Source organism: Anser cygnoides, chromosome 2, assembly GCF_040182565.1.
Source record: "Anser cygnoides isolate HZ-2024a breed goose chromosome 2, Taihu_goose_T2T_genome, whole genome shotgun sequence".
In the NCBI taxonomy this organism is placed as follows: Eukaryota; Metazoa; Chordata; class Aves; order Anseriformes; family Anatidae; genus Anser; species Anser cygnoides.
The window spans coordinates 35837304-35856193 of record NC_089874.1 but is presented as its reverse complement, the minus strand read 5'-3'; the positions used below and the strand labels follow the sequence as shown (position 1 = coordinate 35856193).

The following is an 18890-nucleotide window of genomic DNA, read 5'->3' as shown; positions in this document are numbered from 1 at the left end:
TGATGGTATCTTTTATTAGTCCAAAATTCTGCACATCTCTTTTGGTGATTTTGCTTTTCAGTATTTGTTTGGTCAGTGTTCTCTGATGCCTTGAATTCTCTATTTGTTCTTCTCTTCCTTTTTAACTCAGATACATTGCTCATTCTAAGCCTATGTTTTCAGAATTTGAGATTGCATCTTCTATATTCCAGTTTTGTAGTGGTGGAAAGAATCATGGTCAGCTATGAAATTCAAAGTAGTTGAAAGCAGTATCTACACTAAATGGCAAATATGTGCTATTACGTTTTGGTATTTATTCTCCTCTTGTTGAAATGCATGCAAGACAGGTTTCCAAGTTTACAAGCAGTGAAAACAGTAATATCCTTCCTGAGTTGTGATCAACTATAATAATAAGTTAAGGAATTCATGTTACAAAGGCTGTGCTTATCGAAGTCGTAGGTTATCAAAGGCTGAATTTTATTTCTGTATTTCAGAGTATAAAACAAATCAGAAGTACTAAATCAGACCAAAAAAAAAAAATTCCCAAACAAAAATAAACTGGGAATGCTTGTTAAATATGTATTGTCTGTTGACGTTTTGAAGCTCGTTTATTAAAAGTTAGAAGGCCTGAGTTAATAATATCTAAAAAGGAAGTATTTTTAATCATGCAATTTTATATTTAAAGAAGTCTTTCAAAAACTAATTAGCACACATTTCTTTGAAAGGAATTTACTTATTGAAATAAGATTATTTTATTGCAAGTACTGATCAATCATTTTTATACTATTTTCTATGCACCAGCGCTAAACAACTTTTGACACTATTGATCTCGAAAACCAGTCTGATGTGAACAGTATGTGACAGAAGTTTTTTGTTATTAGAAGATAGAATCCTGTCTCAGAAAAGCTTGTCATCCTGGAAAGACAAAATCACACAAAGTAATCTTGTATCATAGCTTTTTTGATGCGGACTGTGCTTCTGACAGTTGGCTTTGTGTTAATCGTGAGCAAAGCTTTGTTTATGCATGCATGTCTTCAATGGGTTATGGACCTGAAGTTCTTTCTTTGGTAGCACTGGTTTTATCTAATTAAGCAGCAGTGAAATAATTCTAATGCAAAGCCTTCAGAAGAAATGTCTTTGTATGTGAGATAGCTTATTAACCATAAATTTGAGGAATTGCTGTAGTTTAGCAAGTTCAAAGTAAAATGTCAATTGTATTATGTATATTTATGAAAATAGAAAATTTGGGCTTGCTCTACTGCTTGGGTATAACTGTGATGAATGCTATATAGATAGATCAAGGAACCTTTACTTTTTGAATTTGTGATGAATGACTGCATATCAGGCTATTAAAACCATTAGGCAGAGTCTTTTGAGAAACAAGAGCAACCAGAGGTTATATGGTGCCTCAGGCTATTGCTTCTCAACTTTTCTGGTTTCCACAAGGTAGCTATTAAAGAACCATAATTTATACAACTGGATTCTCAAATAAGACCCTGCAAGGTGGGCTTTAAAGACCGATTTATTCATTCTGTTATTGTAGATATAATTATCTAATTTTAATTTTTAAGCCTTTGGAAAGGCATCAGCATAAATACCTCTGTTTTTTGTCTCAGCGTACTCTGTATCTGTTACCTACTTGACTTCCCGCTCGCCTTAAAATGGAGAAGTAAGACAAAATACTACGAATTAACCAGATCTTCGTTATTCTTGCTGGCTGTGTGTGTGTGTACCTGTTTTGCTTGTGTGTTACAGTGGTACTGCATTTGTAACAGATGTCAGGTTTAGTTTGCACGTATACAAGGAAGGCAATGTCGGAAAAGGCTTCCTGTCCGTCTTGGCTGCTGCTCCCTGGGCTGGTCCCATGTCTTTGAAAGAAGCAGGTTGGTTGCTCCTAGGAACGAAAAGTGGTCAGTGGGGTGGACCAGAGGGCAAGATGAAGCAGTATTCTGTGCCCTATAGTAGACACAGGGATGCTCCAGGGATGTGCAGGGTCAGATACACAGGTGATCTTCAGCAGTGAAGGAAAGAACATCCTCTTAGGAAGTCAGAAGAGACTGTGGACAGTTTGTTGCTAGTCATTGAAATTTGGACTAGAGAGCAAGGTAGGACGAAAATATTCCTGTTCAGAACACAGTTAGCACAGGGGAAGTTTTGTTTCAGTTGGTTTCTTCTTATATTCAAAGCAAAACCACTGTCTACAGAAAAGCCTCTAGAGCACAGAAGGAGCTTCTTTCTTCTTACATTGTCAGAAAATACTTTAAGTGAATCTATACTTGCTTTCATGCCTGTCTCAGATTTATTTCTGAAGAAGTGAGGTGTCTCCGTTACCAAATATTGAGCAGTGTTTTCAGATAATTCAATAAACAAAGGCGGATAAAATTTTGTTGTCATTTCCATAAGGACCATAAGACCCAGTTTCCAGGTTAAATCACCTAGCTTAGACCTAGCAAATGATTCCTCGTACGCTGCAACTGGGAGTGTCATGTCTCTGGCATGAGGCCTGGAGAGTCTGAAGTACTCTCTGCAAGAGAATTCAACTAATCTCAGACTCTGGAGGCTCTTGGTTTTCATGAGAACCATCTGCATGCCAATCCCACAGTAAAATGTTGAGCTGCCTAGGGTGCACTTATCTCCTGCTTATGAACTATTTCCAGATCCCTGCCATCCTCCCTCATCTCTTGGAGGTGCGTGTAGGGCTAGTAAGATCAGACATCCAAAGCTGATGATCCCACTCTGGGCCTAGTATATGAGAACGGTGGAATGGGTCAGTATTTGTTAACATGAAAACGAGTGTGGAAATATTGCCCCCAGATATTGTTAGTCTAAACAGTCCGTGTTGCAGATACAATTTTCTGCTTACTTTTGATTTAACCTGATTTTTGTTTACTAGTGAACCATAGCAAGTGTGTTTTACCATAGCTTTATTTAATCATTTAAGCTGGAGAAAAAATATAGTGTAGTTGGCGTAATTGAATTTAGTGGCATGAGCCATGAACAGTGTGAAAAGAGTCAGTGGTGTATGTTTGTTACTTTCCATGAAAGCACCAAAAGGGTGAAGGCTGCTGATTTTTTATTTTTTGTCAACGTGCAGTTAATGATCAACACAGAGAATGCAAAAACATCTTGGTGGAACATTTTTAAAGGAGTCACAAGAGAAGCATCTGGGAGCCAGACTTCTCTTGTGGAAACATGCCAACAACTGTATTGTGTTTCCTTTCACTACAGCGAAGTATGCTGAAATGCCTTGTCTTCTGTCCTTTTTTTCAGTAAAATCATTTCTGGAATCAGACTATAAATTTGAACACTTCAACTCTGAGGATTATTAAAGGATATTATGTGGTTTAAACAAGATGCTTTCTTTATGATTCTATGTATGTAAATATTATGTCAAGTCACATTTGTCACTATTAGGGATACGTAGTTTTCAGAAATGGCTTTTAGATTTAAATCTTGCTGCAGATCAACGAGTATAGGAAACTTTACTTGACATTAAAGACTTTTTTCTCTATATCATATAAATTTAAGCCTGAGAAATATAACTACTGTATATGCTTGTCAAATAACAAGTATACAGTATATAAGTGTTATATAACAAGTTATATACAACAAATAACAAGATATACAGTATAGATTAGTTAATTGAATATTTGATTGCTAGATGTATTTATTTAGAGAACTATTTGTATTTTCTATGTAGATTTTAATTGCTACCACATTTATTTTAGCAAAACATCTTATTGATAAGGTTTATAAAATGTCATGTTGAACGCTTAAACTATTTATATAACTAAGAGCTATTACAGGTTAAGAGGACAAACAAAATTAATTTAGTTACAGTGAATTCATGTAAATCTTTACAGTGTTTATATATATGAACGGTCTTGTGTGCATGCACACACATTTAGGCAAGCAGTCGCTAGTGCACATTCCTGAGAACCTACAAGACAACCATGGAATCAACTTCAACAACATGACTTGTTTTGTCCCTTTGAGGTATGAATTTACGTTCTGTCCAATAGTTGCAACTACTTTTTTCGGGGGGGAGGGAGGAGGATAGAGGAGGGAGAGTTTTTTTTTTTGTTAATTAGCTAAATAATCAGATGAGCCTGTAGAAGCATTAAGCCCCAGAAGCTTTCCTTTATGTTGTTGAGGCCTACTAAAAGCAGTATCTAAAAATACTTTATCTTTAAATGTTTAAGTACGGATTTAGGTAAGATGCCTATTGCCTGAATTTTGTGGGCCAAATTTGAGGCTTTATGTACATTTTTTTTTTAGAAGTGGAGCCAAAACTGCTGTTGTTGAAAACTATTGTGAAACCTTACCTTCAAAGGTCCTTCTGCTCAGGGATGCAAGTTATATAATTGTTTGATCAAAAAGTAGAGATAACATTTTAAAAAGTGCCAAATCAAAATTAATGAATTTGTAAGGATCTGTTTTGAAGTCACTTATGAAACCTTGTTTGTTCATCAAATATGTTTTTGTTTTCTGAGTTTAATATATTCTGAGCAGTTCACTTAGTATATAGGATGAGACAATTCTAAGAGACTTGATTTCTGAAAACAAATTTCTGAAATAATGAATTTAATTGTAAACGCATAGTAGCTGTGAATGTAAAGACAGGAAAAAAATGAATGACTTTCTGGAAGTGGCTCTGTGTAATTTCTTTTATTCTTCATTATAATTATTGTGTGTATATCCACGATTGAACTTGCTTGTGATGACCTTTATCTTTTCTCTTGAGAAGAATTACTATTATCAGGTCTTTCTTCATGAGGAAATAAAAAGGTCAGTGCAAAACTCATCCCTTATATTCTATGCAGTGCACATTGCACTTTGGCATATTTGTATTGAATTTTATTAATAATAATTAGATCATTTTGTCAAAGAAATTTTAGTATTCCAAAATTAGACATTCTACATGGCCTTTCCTAGTATGTGCTCTTGCTTTTCCTGCTTCTTTCTACCTCCTCTTCTGCCAAGGTTGCTATTGGTGTAGATGAGATTTTACGTACTTCTATTCCTCCTAATTCTGTCAGCCTAGCTAATTTTATTTCTTCTTCTATAGCCCTAAACAGGCAAACTGCTAATTCTTCTGCATCTATATCTGCCTAAGAAGAAAAAGATAGTGTAGAGAATGTGAATTTGTTGCCTTTTTTAGTCGAGATTTTAAGTTATTTATTGCTAGGAACTGAACAACTATGTTGATTTAGCTGTCACTCAGAACATGACTGAAGGTTGCTTATTTGCAAGGGGAGCTTCAAGCAGGCACTCCAAGCAGGAAGCTGAGTTCATGAAATCTTAATATATTCATAATTAAACCCAGGAATTGCCTGTATCTCTGTGGATTGTTCACTTGTCCTAATGAGTATATTCTGTTCTGTCATTCAGGTGACTGAGCATGCTTTTCCTCCCATTGTGATACTTTGCTCTTAAAGCCTGAAGGGCCTTGTGAAGCCCTTGAAACAGCAGCTCTCATACTAACCAACAACCTTTGCATTTGGCAAAGGAACAAAATTTATGGGCTCTGAAGAGGATATAATCTTCATACAAATCAGTTGTGACTGCAGAATGGGGCACAGACAGGAAAGCAAGGGGGCTGGGGCACTTGGTACTGAAGAAAGGAAAGAGAATGAGAAAGAGGGAAGGCACTAACATATATTCAGGTCTCAACAAGTAGGGAAGGTAAGTTAAGCAAAGCATGCTCCCACATTTCCTGAAAAATTTGTAAAATTACAGTAGAGTGAGAAGATCCAACTGTTTGTGTTGAGACAAAAATAAGATTTAACACTGCATTATGCAGCAACTGTAGATGACCTTGCCAATAATGCTCATTTTTTTTTCTCATGTGTGAGAGCAACTGTTTTTCCTCCAAGGAGAGAGATGTGTTTTTTTATCACTTAATCGTCATACTTTTTACCCTAAAACATTATAGTAAATATTTTCTACTAGTCAGTGAGTAATAATATAGTATCTTCCTGCTTTTAGGAAAGTTTTTATAATCTGTTGCCATTGTATATTTCATATTGATGGGTATGTATAAGATAATATAGGAGAAATGTGGTGTCTTTTTCACATGTATTTAGAAAGGGATCCCTGCCCCAGATTGTTCAATTTGATTATTTCTCTCTACTACTGCACTCTGTGAGTATTCTTCATGGCAATAGTTATATGATTCAAACAGCATTTTTCTACAGTAAACTAAGGAATTGTAACCTAAAGTGTGCTTTGTGTTTATCCCTACTGGGACTGGGATTTTTTTAGTTTATTTAACTCTTCAGTGTAGCAAATGTTATGACTCCAAAATGCTTTTGTTAAGAAGAAAATGTTGTATCTGCTTTTTGGTTTTGATTAAGCCAAACCATAAAATATGCTTAGGTTCATTGACTGGTGTCCCAGGAAGGTTGTTTAAAGAGAGAGAATGTTTTGCAGAAAATCTAGAAGTGATATTCCAGGACTCCGGTATCACTTCCTCTCCTCCTCACCGTCTTTTCCTCCAGCATTTATCCTGATATAGTTTATTACAAAGTCTACTTTGTGAGTAATAGTGGTATACAAGAGCACCTTTTTAAGATACAAGAAGTGCAACTGAGAAAAAAAAAACACACAACCCCCCCCCCCAAAAAAAAAAAGGAAAACAAAAACAAACAAACAAAAAAAAAAACAGATTCCTCAAGGAAATCAGTAAAATTTACATCTGGTGTCTTAGCAAAATCTGGACAGAATATTTCTGTTCTGTAAAGTCACTAGCTTCAGCTGTCTCATACACGAGACATCAAAATACACAAATCCTTATAAACTGCAATTGAATGGCTTAGATTTTCAGAGGGTTTTATGGAGTACTAAAAGAAGTCAAATGTCTCCTAGTAACTTGATCCAACTTTCAGAGTTGGAGCAGGGTGTTGGACTTACCAATTTCCAGAGGTCTCTTCTATCCCAAATTATTTCGTGAATCTACCTTCACCTTACACAGCCAGTGGTATTTATTTGAGGCCATTATGGGGTCAGTACAACATCAGTTGTAATGACAAAGTTCTGTTACTGCCTACTGGTAGTACAGAGTGGTGCATGTACTCAACCTTGCCAACTCTGGAATTTAAATAACAGTTGTTTTCAAATAACTGATTAAAACTTGCACAAAAAGAATCAGTTGGAGGCCTGTCCTATTTATCTGGTAGTGTATTTGAATGAAACCTTTTGCGTCCGTGCTGGAATCAGTCTTGGATCACGTGTGTTGCAAGGAATTAGGGCTGGGAATTGGCGTGGGTTCTGTCCTCAACTGAAAGTAAAGCAGCTCAGTACACAAAATACTTTTATTTAAAATATATGGAGATCTGTTTCTGTTTTCTGTTTGAATACTATTCTATACTGGCTGTTTCCCATGATATTTCTGAGCACAGTGATGAAGATTTCCTCAGATGCAAGTTCTGCTTCCACTTCCACTTTGATGTCACCTCCTCTACAGTCCCAGTGTTTAACCTGTGTCTGTGTAGCCCATTTCTGTCTCCGTCTTCACTGCTATGGGAATCATTTTTTTTCACTCAAGCTTATCATGCAGGAATATGGCTTCACTGTGAGCCATTGGTAACTATCTGATCCATAGAAGTAGGGTCAATGTAAGAACTGTCATCTCTTCTCTCACGCCAAGAAATTTTTAGGTTTAGAGTCTCCTGTAAATAGCAGCCAGCTTGTTTCCCACTTCCGTCACCCTTCTGGAGGCATTTTCATCCCCAAACCAAGCACCCTAATACAGTCAGATGAAGCTGTATTGTTATTTATTATAAAAAAGTTGTCTGTTGTCCTCTCTCTGCTGCACCCAAGATCCTGCACTGTGGCTACTTGAGTATACAAGAGCACCTTTTTAAGTTAAGAAGTGCAATTGGAAAAAAAATGCAGTAATTCTCAGCTAGTGTATGGGTATGTACAGGTGTGCATACAGCGGGAATACTGCGGATGCCTCCAGCTCCCGAGGCTGGGCAGCATCGTCCTCTGGAATGCTAAGTGAGTCAGTGTGCTGGCCCCGCGCAGAAGAGGGTGTTAATTCTTATACCTTTGACTCCAGATGGTCTCTAGCCCTCACAACTAATGCTAGCAGGTGTCAGTTTGACAAAACTAAAAAAAAGATTTTATATACTTAAATTGTGTCCTTATCGTTCCTTGTTTGGAATTGCTTAAATGTTCCTTGTCAAAAATCTTGTTCGTAAGAAGCTAGTTCTCGCTGTTTTTCAAAATTACATAGCTGGATTGATTTATGTTTCTTATTAGGATAATAATCCATCTGTTACGGGGTTAAGTCAATTCATAAAATTATAAATCTGGGAGACGAAAGGTCTCAGCTCTTTCCCACAGTAAGCATTTATTCATGTTTGAAAGTAAGCATTTATTCATGTTTGAAATTTCTTGTTTACATTCGTACAGTCATTATTTGGTAGGGAAAAAAGCAGTGTGGGGGAGTAATACACTTGATGTTAATAAGCTATTATATCTTTTTTCTTAAGCAGAGTAATACAGAGAGGTGTACTGTTCAGTGGCAGCAGAGTTCTTCATGTACACACCTTTGTGTTTGCATGCGTCTGTCATCCCTGTTGAGTACAATAGTAAAGTCACTATGATCTTTAAAATGGATTATTTAAAAATACAAGCTTTTTTTTTTTTGTTGGGGGGGGGAGGTGTTGTCTTACAAGACCTTCTTTTTGTGTTCATAACCTTTTGACATCACAGTGAAATTTCACATGAAGATATATTAATGCACATTACAAGCATATGATTGCTTGTATCATTATGAAACTGATGAAAAATTACTTCATTGCAGTGGTTTTTATCTTAACTGATCAAAACATCTTCCAGTGATTTTTATAACAATATGTGATTGGAATAACAACTTCACATGTTGTAGAGTTCCGTGCTGCAGCCGAGAGGCATGTAAATACAAGCTGCTTATTTGCAAGAAGCTTCCAGATTTGCAATATGATTGCTATGGAAACCACACAATGAAAACCTTACAACCATCTGTGTGGTTTGGTAGATTTTGCTGCATAGCTGAGCTGTTTTTGTTTACTGTTAATACAGTGTCGAATAGGATATATTAACCCACATGCTGGGATTATCCAAGGTATAAACTAATGCTGTACAATGGCAATGTCAGTCTCAGAGATTAGAACACAGTAGAAAACCATTTAATAATGTCATTAAATCAGTATCTAGTATACGAAGATGGTTAAGGAGTGTGTTGGTAGAGGAAACTGCTAAGTTTATGCATATTTATTATGGAGATACCACATTCCAGTGTAGGAATGCAGTGCTTGAGCCAAGCTCTAATCCATTTTATATGCAAGTGGTCTGATTTTTTTTTCCTTTTAAGCAAGAAATTGGAAGAAAAATCTATTGATTCATGTCAAAAATTCAGCTAGTGTAGTGTTCATTGTTTTCTTTTTAAATCATGTGGATGATAGAATCATCTATGACTGGCTGTTTATTTTTCTGTTCTTTCTTCAGACTGCAAAATAAATAATTTATTTTGAACATCTTTCAGGGACTAACTAAAAAAACAACAACTTAATAAATATAACGAGTTCCTTGTTGCATTGTCACTACAAGAATTTTGGAGTTGGTTGCCATTAGGGTCTCTGAGTATGGAACATAACTTGTGCCTTAAGGACCAGATGTTTGTTCTTTGGATCTACATGCAGCTCTGGAAAAGTTCTAGTTAGATTGATGTTGATTACTCTCATTTTGACATAATGAGAAGGCAGAAAAGATTATTTTCTTACTGCAGTGGCAGTGATGGTGTGAAGAAGAGAAACTCTGTGCCAGATAATTTTAAAGGTCTGCTTGATTCCTTTTATGTGGTATCTTAATAATACTGCAAGACTTCTGCTGTGTTTTTTAAATTCTGCTTCTTTTGACTGTATTCCATGTTGCAAGATAAACTTCAGTATGCTGGATCTGACCACAGTTGTAAGTCCCTGGGTAACTGAGACTGCTGTACTTAAAGGACATCTCCTGCATGTAGTCGTTACCTCAGGACATAATACCAAAAAATGCTAGTAAGAACTGTAGGTTCTTTCTTTTGCCACTGTAACGCAAACTTATTGCATCTACTGCACTGTGAGTATGATTACATTAGCAAGTAGTGTTGACCATTTGCAGCCAATTTGTAAAGCGCAGGTTTGTGTTGAGGACCTGATGTCTGCTCTTGCATGTTTCAGAAAAGTTTTCCTATGGAGTCATTTCAGTCTGGCTCATAGACTGAATGCCCATTAGCAGTTGGACTGTGTTCAGTGCGGTTCTGGAGTGCCTCTTCCAGTCTAGTTGCACTTGAAGGGTATCTAGCTTTTCCTCTCTGTGACAACTCTGTAGGGTAAAGCAAAGTGTTTTAAGTGGGGATGGTTGGGATCCAAACTGGTATGCTAAAGTGGACAGCTTTTGTTTGAATTTGGGACCTTTTCAGTTTTCAAAGAACTTTGGTTCAGACATTTTCTTGTCTTCAAATATAGTTATGGTGAGCTCTTGCTTCCCTGTAATTAAGCATGTTTTTTCAGGAAGAGGAATGCATATGTACTGTTTGCGTGAAACCACAGTGCAATTTATATATATGCAACAGTATATAATGAAAATGTTTTCAGACCTCTTCTGCTGTTTTTTCTTCAGTTGAATTGACCTCTACTTAAGCCATTTCTCAGTTTAAGTTGGTCTGATGACCATGACAGTGATAGAGTTAAAATCCACTATACATTCAACACAGAAATTGATATGGGTCTAAAAATTTGTTAATGTGTAAGATCAGCATTTATTTTAATCAATATGTGATACTGTGTTGGGTGAAACTGTGGGAAAAGGGAGCATCCTAGAAAATGTGACTGGCAATGGGATCATAATACCCGTGAGTGGTGTAATTGTGGTATGGAAGCCATAGAATGACAGTGCCTCCTAGTGCTCTGGACAGTACATAGGGATGTATTTGTGCCATTTATACTCCAGTTCTAAGTGCTTAAAACAAACAAATGAGTGTACTTGGAAATATGCCACAAGTGGTATGCCAAGTGGGGGAATACATTTAAATGCAGTAAACAGTTTGGAGTGTTTTGTGTTGTACTGCAGCTTCAGATTATCCCACTTTTATTGTGTGTTTGTGTGTGTTTTTTTTTTTTTCTCCAGATGGCAAAAACTCTGTGTCTTAGCAGGGCAGAAGTTCAAAGCTCTTTGTACAGTGAATCTCATGATGTAACTGTAATATTTGTATGACTGCGTATATAGGTTAGCAAACAATTATGCATACTTATTTCAACAGGTCTATTCTTGTGCTTTAAACATCTACTTTAATGTTTGCAGGAACAGTCTTGCGGGTAGATTAAATTTTTACAAGGCTAACAATCCTTTGAACTGTTGATATAAAATTCACTCTTTGTCAAAGTAGATAGGCAAATTATGTAAAAGTAGCACAATAAGGAACATTTCAAAAGCTGTGAGTTCTTTACCTCTTGTCTATCATTAATAAACTATCAAAATAAGTTGCTGAAACATGTGCCTTAAAAAGAAGCATGAATATCAGTATGAGATGTGATGAGTAGCAACACCTGCTAGTTCAAATATATTAAAAGTCCAATTCTCGTTTGCGAAGTGGATTTATCAATATACTATTTCTTCCTTCAGTGCAGCATCTTTGTCAGTTGTAGTTTACTATAAGGGCCAAGGTAAATATGTTTCTACTTTCTTATGACCCTACAGAAAGAATACAACTGAAAAAGAGCTCAGTTTGCTTGCTTTTTTGCCTCAACAAATTGTTGACTGACTTGTGCAGAGCGGATCTTGTGTCCCTGTGCTGACTGGAGTGTGAATTTACTTGTGTGAGGGTGTGGGGATGAGAGAATTCCCCATTTGTATGGGATGGGGAGTATGGAGCACATCTTACGAAATCGCCTGTGGGGATTTTTGGAGTGTTCCAAGCCTGCTAGCCAGAAAGCATGCTTTAGAGCTGATCGCTGCCAGGCTTTCTCTTTTCTTCTAAACTTGCGCTACGTTATTTGATACGGTCTGGTTTGCCTAAAACCATGTTCAGCCTCAGTCAGCAGGAGCACTGAATGTGTGGCATCTGTGGTGGCTGTGTTCCCATCACGCAGGTGACTAGCTCGTGTGCATCTCAGTGATGGTGCTGAAGATCAGATACCCTCTTCCTTCTCTGCATACGCCTGTGTAGAACTTCTGAATTCTTGTATGGGCTCGGTACGTTTTCACTCCTGAGTCTGCTTTTCTTTATCCTGGCAAGAAATGTACATAGCAGAAGAGGACCCTCATTCTAATTGTTTTGGAATGACTGAACAACAGCAGAACTGCAGCTCTATATTACCATATTCAGAGCAGAGTGCAAAGGGAAACAGATGTTCACAATTGAGATTTCGAAAGAAAGCTTTTGGAGTGTTTGGGTGGGTGGGGGAAACCACAAAAATAACAACGCTCCAACTTCTGTACAAATGCAAAATAGTAAACAGGGCTTATGATCTGGAAATGTGTAGAGTGTGGCTTTCAGACTGATGTGGGCTGTAATTCCTGTCAGCTGAGTTATCCCTTCAGAATTTCATTTGCAGTTATGTGTTTTGCAGAAGAAAGCGCTCCTCCAAAGTCTGAAGTGCCAAGAAAATGGAGCCAGGAGAAAGTTACCACTGTTTCAGGTAATTAAAATCTTTCTTCTCTATTTTGCATATGTACTTTATTTTTACCTTCATTTTTTTCTCTCTTCCCTTTGCTGTTTTAAAATAATGTTTTTGTAGCTCTCTAAAGCTGTCTTTTTCACCCGGGTATTTGATGGCAGCAAAACTGCTTAGCACCACTTAGGATGCATGAAAACCACTTGAGAAGGATTTATAAAGTAAGCCAATTTATACAAGGTATTCCTTCCTGAATTACTTTGTAATGACTCAATTAGCTTTCATTTCTGCACAAAGGAGATTTAGTTGCATAAATTAGCTTATCATCATTGAGGAAGTGTCACTGCTAAAGGACAGTTTATAGATACAACATGCAGTTGCTGTCAAACCTATAAGAATGTAATATAGACATCTGTGTATACTTTGTGCTTGAGCAGAACAGACTTCTGCCATTCAGAGACTAACAGGGGACAACAAGTTGCCCAAGGGACTGGCAATGTAGACGTCTCTGAAAAGGTCAACTTGACACAGGCTCTGACAATCGACCCAAAGCTCTGTCTTCTTTGATAAAAATCAGATAAACTTAAGACCACTAATTGATCTGCAGCCTGTTTAAATGTTGGCCATGCATATCTTCATTGCATATGATTACCGCAGAAAGCAAATGAATTGGCTAAGAAATGCCAGAGTCCAGTGACAGCAGCATAAAAATTGGAAAAGGACACAAATGCCCAGAAAGGCTGTGAAGGATATTCTCTCAGCTTTAGCTTGGCAAACTGCCCTTGTGCTAATTATCTCTGGGACTGGAAAAATAACTGCACACACCATGTCCAGTCACATGACCAGACAACTTTTCTTGACAGAAATGTATTTCCAGTTATGCTTAAAAACAAGATATATATGTGCTTCAAGGGCACAGACCTTTAGATAAACTAGTGGTGATTTGACACAGCAAGTAGGGAAGACTTGCTTCTTATCAGACCTTACACCTTTTTGAGATCTGCTGCATTGTAACCGTGACCTGCATTGACATGCAATCTGGCTCACCTTCCCCCATCGTACATAATACACATCATTCTTTCAGGGCTGTCAAGGAAAGGGTGGGCAAAAAGAGTTCCTTTAGGAAGTAGCTGTGCAGTGTTCTTCCTGTTGCAACATGTGGAGAGGAAACAGAGGCCTGATTTCCTGACCTGTACAGGAAAGCAGGAACAGGTTGCTGCAAAGAGTTTTGGGTTGCTTTTCTTGGAAAGGAAACAAGAGCCAAGTCATCAAATGCTGTTAGCATTGTGCTTTGCTAAAAACATGTGTAAGACAGCATGACTCATTACAGCCTTAGCATTTAATACTCATTTAGACATTACCGTAATTATAAGAGTGTGTTGTCATAATCGAGCATGGGGTCAATCCAATTACAAAGCTGACAGCATTTTTTCACTAATATATTATCTTGAAGTTTTAAATGGTCATAGTTTTAAGAAATCCAAACCTTTGCACCTTCATTTCTGAAAAATTTCAACTGCCATGAGAATAGCTTTGTCTGTCTTGCTAGCGTTTGTAGTAATTTCCTGGACAATAACTCTTCTCCCCCAGTATCAAATTAATTTCAAGCAATAATTTTACTGATCTTAAAACAGTTAACACTGAAAATTTGTTAGACTTTTAGGGCTGAGTTGACATACGTATCTATGATTGGCATCGCATCATAAATATCTAATCTGATTTAAGAATATTTCATGTTTTTCCATACAAACAGCACATACATTCACAGAAAATATTTTGCAAATTGTGAGCTCAGCCTAATAAGTACAAAACCCCTTTCTTATTTTTTACTCTTTTCTTGTCCTAACCCATCTCTACTTCAAATAATGTTCAGACTTGAGTTCTTTTAAACTTTCAGTCTTGATTGTTGACTGTTGCTGCTGGATAGCTTTTACATTAATTGCTAGTGACATAATTATTTAAAAATACCAAAGCATGCAAGAGTTTCAGTTATATAATAGGACTTACCATGTCTTTTTTGCTACTGCTACCTATCCATTGAGGCTGACTATTTCAGTCAGCATCATGTTCTGTGCTGTTTTAGGGTAAATGCCTGTGTAACTAAGGAACAACAGAAGAAAGGAAATCAGAAAGATTATACTGAACAGATTGGCCTAGACTGGTGGTCAAGTCCAAATAAATACTCTACCAATTATTTAGCCCTTATTTTATATTTTTTTCTAGTATATGGGGTAAAGGGCAAATAAGTAGTTAGAGGCACTCTGTGCAGTTTAGGACACAGTTTAGGACATCATCAGAACAAACAATTTTGTTCATTAACAGGGTATGTCTCATCTTAGCATTGAGATCAACACTGAGTTTGTGTTGAATAGTCTAAGTCGCTTGTATAAGACAGAGTCATTTTGGTAGCATTAATTTTAAACTTTACCTGTCTCTCCATCTCTAAGCTTTCAGTATGGTAAATGTTAAGAACATCAATTGCAAAAAAGAACACAGTAATATGCAACAATTTTCCAGTTCACCTCTTTCAAATGTTAAATAGCATAAAATAGACCAGACCATGACTAGTAACTGTTGAATATGATGCTATAAACTTTTTGAAGAATCTGATCAAAAGTCAAGGAATGTGAGTAAGAACTGCAAGCTGCTAAATGATCACATTAATACATTGGGTGCTGAACCACAGGAGTGAAATGAAAATGTACCTGTGTGTTCCTTCATTGACAAGCAAGCTGCAAGCAGGTAGTGTGGAACTGGTAGCTGTAAGTCGCTACCATAGCACAGTTTGTTAATTTGGATACCATCACTGTTAAAATGGAAGATCAATGAAAGTCAGGCACAGCTGTATTCATTCTAATTTTTCAGTAGTGCATTTCCATGCTTAGGTTGTAATTCCAGATTTTGTTTTGGTCAGTGTAGTTTTTCTGCCAAGTTTGTGCTCAGAAATGGCAAGTGCCAAAATTGGCATGAGGGAGGTGGCAGGAAAGGGACAGCCTGCCGTTAAATTGGCTTAGGCTGCAGTGGGACAGCACACTTGAAACCTCATAAAATATGGACTCTTAATCTGTTTTTCCATTTTTTTTCTTCTGTCTATTGTGGCTGTTAGAATGTTCTTACAACTTTGTTTTTCCTTGAGTAATCCATTGGCATTCTTAAGTTTTAAACAATTTACAACATTCGAAGTCTGTGCTTGAGAGGTATACTTATCAGATTTTTACCTGAACTGTTCACCTTTCTTTCTTCAAGCCTGCATTGTTAGATGCCAGTATTTTTCAGTCAAATAAGCATTCTGAGCCTACCATCAGGAAGGCTGGCAGCCATTGCTGTTTGATCTGTCAAATAAACTCTAAAGTGTTTTCATCGGGATATTGGACAAAAGTGTCTGTTGTTCCTATTACTGTTACTGGAAAAACAGAGATGGCAGAAGAAAACCCTGAGGAATTCTTTGTAGAAGAGTTTTGGAAACTGTTGGATAGTTGTTCATCCAGATAACTGTCCAGGAATGAAAGAACTATTTCCTGGAGAAACAACCTACCCAAGATCCCGCTCAGCCATTTCTTGTGGTTGCTAATACGAAAAGCAATGGGTAGGTAAAAACAAACTGCCTTGTAGCGTCTACTCCACGTTTTAAAAATAATTCTCTTTTGTCATATCTTGGTCATATTTGTGGTCTACATGACCACGCCTTCCAAATACAACAGACTTTTGTTTACCAATTATGCCATGATGTTTTTTTTTTTAAGGCACAACACATTTCACAGTGCATGGGAATAAAGTATGATTGTGACAAAGTGATTCCAACAAATCAATGCCTTTTGCATTTGAACTCTAATTGGCACGTAAGTTCTTCATGCTAAATCTACCAGCTGTTTTCATGTAGCTCATTTGTTTATGAAGGTCCACACAATTTCATTACTATATATGTACCAAATTTCTTCAGATAGGTCCCCGAGTTTTATTTAACCAGTTCTTCAGATGCAATCAAATTAAATTTGGCAGGGTCATCTCTGACCAAAAGAATGGCTGAAGCAAGAAAGAATGGGCTTGTGTTTTACAGAGTTTTTTGCAGCTTTTTTGTTGTTGTTGTTGTACCTCTGTGTTTGTGAAGCACTGTGAATCATTTTATGAAGTGTTTTGTCCTTTAGATGTGTAGACTTTGAAGTTGTATTTATGCTTGGTGTTTATGCCTGTGTAGTTGCTTAGAGAATTTAGAGGAACTTGTGCTGATGGGTATTAGAAGGGATTTCCACTCTGGAATTAACACTTGTTTGAAGACCAGCATAGCTGATCACAAACGCACACTGGCACTTCTTTCCCCACCTTCCCACCCCTTTTATTCCCCTTTCTGTTCCCGTGGTATATAACAGTTGCTCCAATAAATGTTTTTCAGAGAAACGTGACTTTGATATGAGCAACTCCTGGTCTTGATTTCATTTCACTTCGAACTAACCAAGCCGTGGTTAGTCTTTGGACAACATTTTCAGTGTAGCAATAAGCTTATTTGAAAATGCATCTTTTCCAGTGTCGCCATGTTGTTAGTTGAGTCGCTTTCCCACTTCACGGCTTAATGAAATGCTCATGATGAGCATGTAGGGAGAAATGTATGTTGCTCAATGTGGGTTCTCTTCTGTTGCTGATGTTCCCTGTGCAACTCCCATTAGTGTTACTAGGAGTTACTTCAGGCATGTAAAACGCGAGAAGAGACCTCAGAGTGATAAATATAAATGTGAAAAATCATGACTCATTTTAGTGCAACTCTGAAAAAGTGAAAGTACTGATTAATGTATTTAAAATCCAAATCAATAAGACTATTGCTGGAATATACTGAAGTAGCTCTTTAGTTTTTTCTCAAATGGGCTTATATTATCTTTTATGAGATAGAGCTTGGAACTGTGATCAATGCTGAACCAAAAGGCTGAGGAGATACTCTGATTTAATATTTATTACAAATTGATTTGGTGCTAACCAGTGTTACCATTTTTAAGTGTCTAATGCTAAATTGGTGAATAATGAGATGACAAATAAGAAGGGCCAAAATTTGGAGGTCCAACATTTCATATAATTCTGTCTTTCTCTTGATTTTATTCTGTCTACACATTTTTACAGTAACAAAATCTCTTATTTCTGAATAGTCAGTAGTCTTTACTGTATGTATAAATTGCTACTTTTGGTGTGATGACAGAAGAATTTGTGCACTGATAGTCAGAACGCCCTCTAGTGCTATATAGTAAGTGGTAGCTACTAATCACCAGTTTATGGAAAATTAAATGGTGGCTAACTTGCACAGTGGCTCTAAAGGCAAGGTTGTGAATGTTTAGCCATCAAAACAAGATAGCACATAACACAGACTGAAATGGATAAATTGGAAACAAGCTCTTCTGGCTCATCTAGAGAGTATTAAAATTAAAATCAAAGTATTTGTCAAAATGGGGAAAAATACAAGTTGAATACTACTTTATATAGCGTGACACTTCATCTCACTTGTTACTTGATATTTTAGCAGGATTTTTTCAGTAATAAAGTGAACCAATCATGATTAAATTGTAAACTATAAATAATGGTGTAGAATGCTAACGACATGCAAATGTAACTGGTATATGTTGGAATAACCAGCAAGCCTGCTGTTCCAGGGTCATATAACAAAACTAAGATGACAGCCTTGATCCAGCCAGTTCAGTGATATTTATGTTATCAGAATTAGAAGATAGCTTCCCAGTGATGTAAATTATTAGTACATATACATTCTGTCTGGTTAGTGTATACATAATGTAACTGGTCATCTTAGTGGTATTGCTTACATTCTTCTTGCATTAACTCATCACACTCGATTCTCATGGAATTAAAAACAGGAAATAGTTTGCAGTGTAACAGAAGCTCCCAGTGTATTTAACCGTGTGTAAGTGCTGTGTTTCAGTAGACGCACTCTGTATTGTAAGTGTATGACAAAGCATTTATTACTGTGTTATTGCCATATTACAGAGCAAAGAGTGCTAAATAATCAATCAGTTAATGGTCTGTATGGCAGCTTGAACACAGCACATCCATTGTGCTTATGCTGTTAGAAGGATGAGTTTATGGCTGGAGTGTAGTTGCATGTTTAGCCAGAGCTTAATGTCCTAAACTGGAGCTGACACAAATATTTTTAAAATGCAGCTTCAGCAACAGTTTCAAAGTTCTCCAATATTTCAGAAGGAACAATCCAAGATTATCTAAAAGGTTCTCAGAGAAGTTATTTAGTTTAGTTGGAACAGAAGAGGGAGGGGAAGC

General features: G+C 36.8%; 1 protein-coding gene across 1 annotated transcript in view; it reads left to right on the top strand.

The window, feature by feature from the left end:
• The window catches only part of SKAP2 (src kinase associated phosphoprotein 2), a 116743-nt gene that overhangs the window by 84877 nt on the left and 12976 nt on the right, over positions 1 to 18890 (top strand). The window contains exon 10 of the mRNA XM_048070248.2: positions 12579 to 12647. Coding sequence (XP_047926205.1) covers positions 12579 to 12647 — 69 coding nt within the window. The remainder of the gene's footprint in view (positions 1 to 12578; positions 12648 to 18890) is intronic.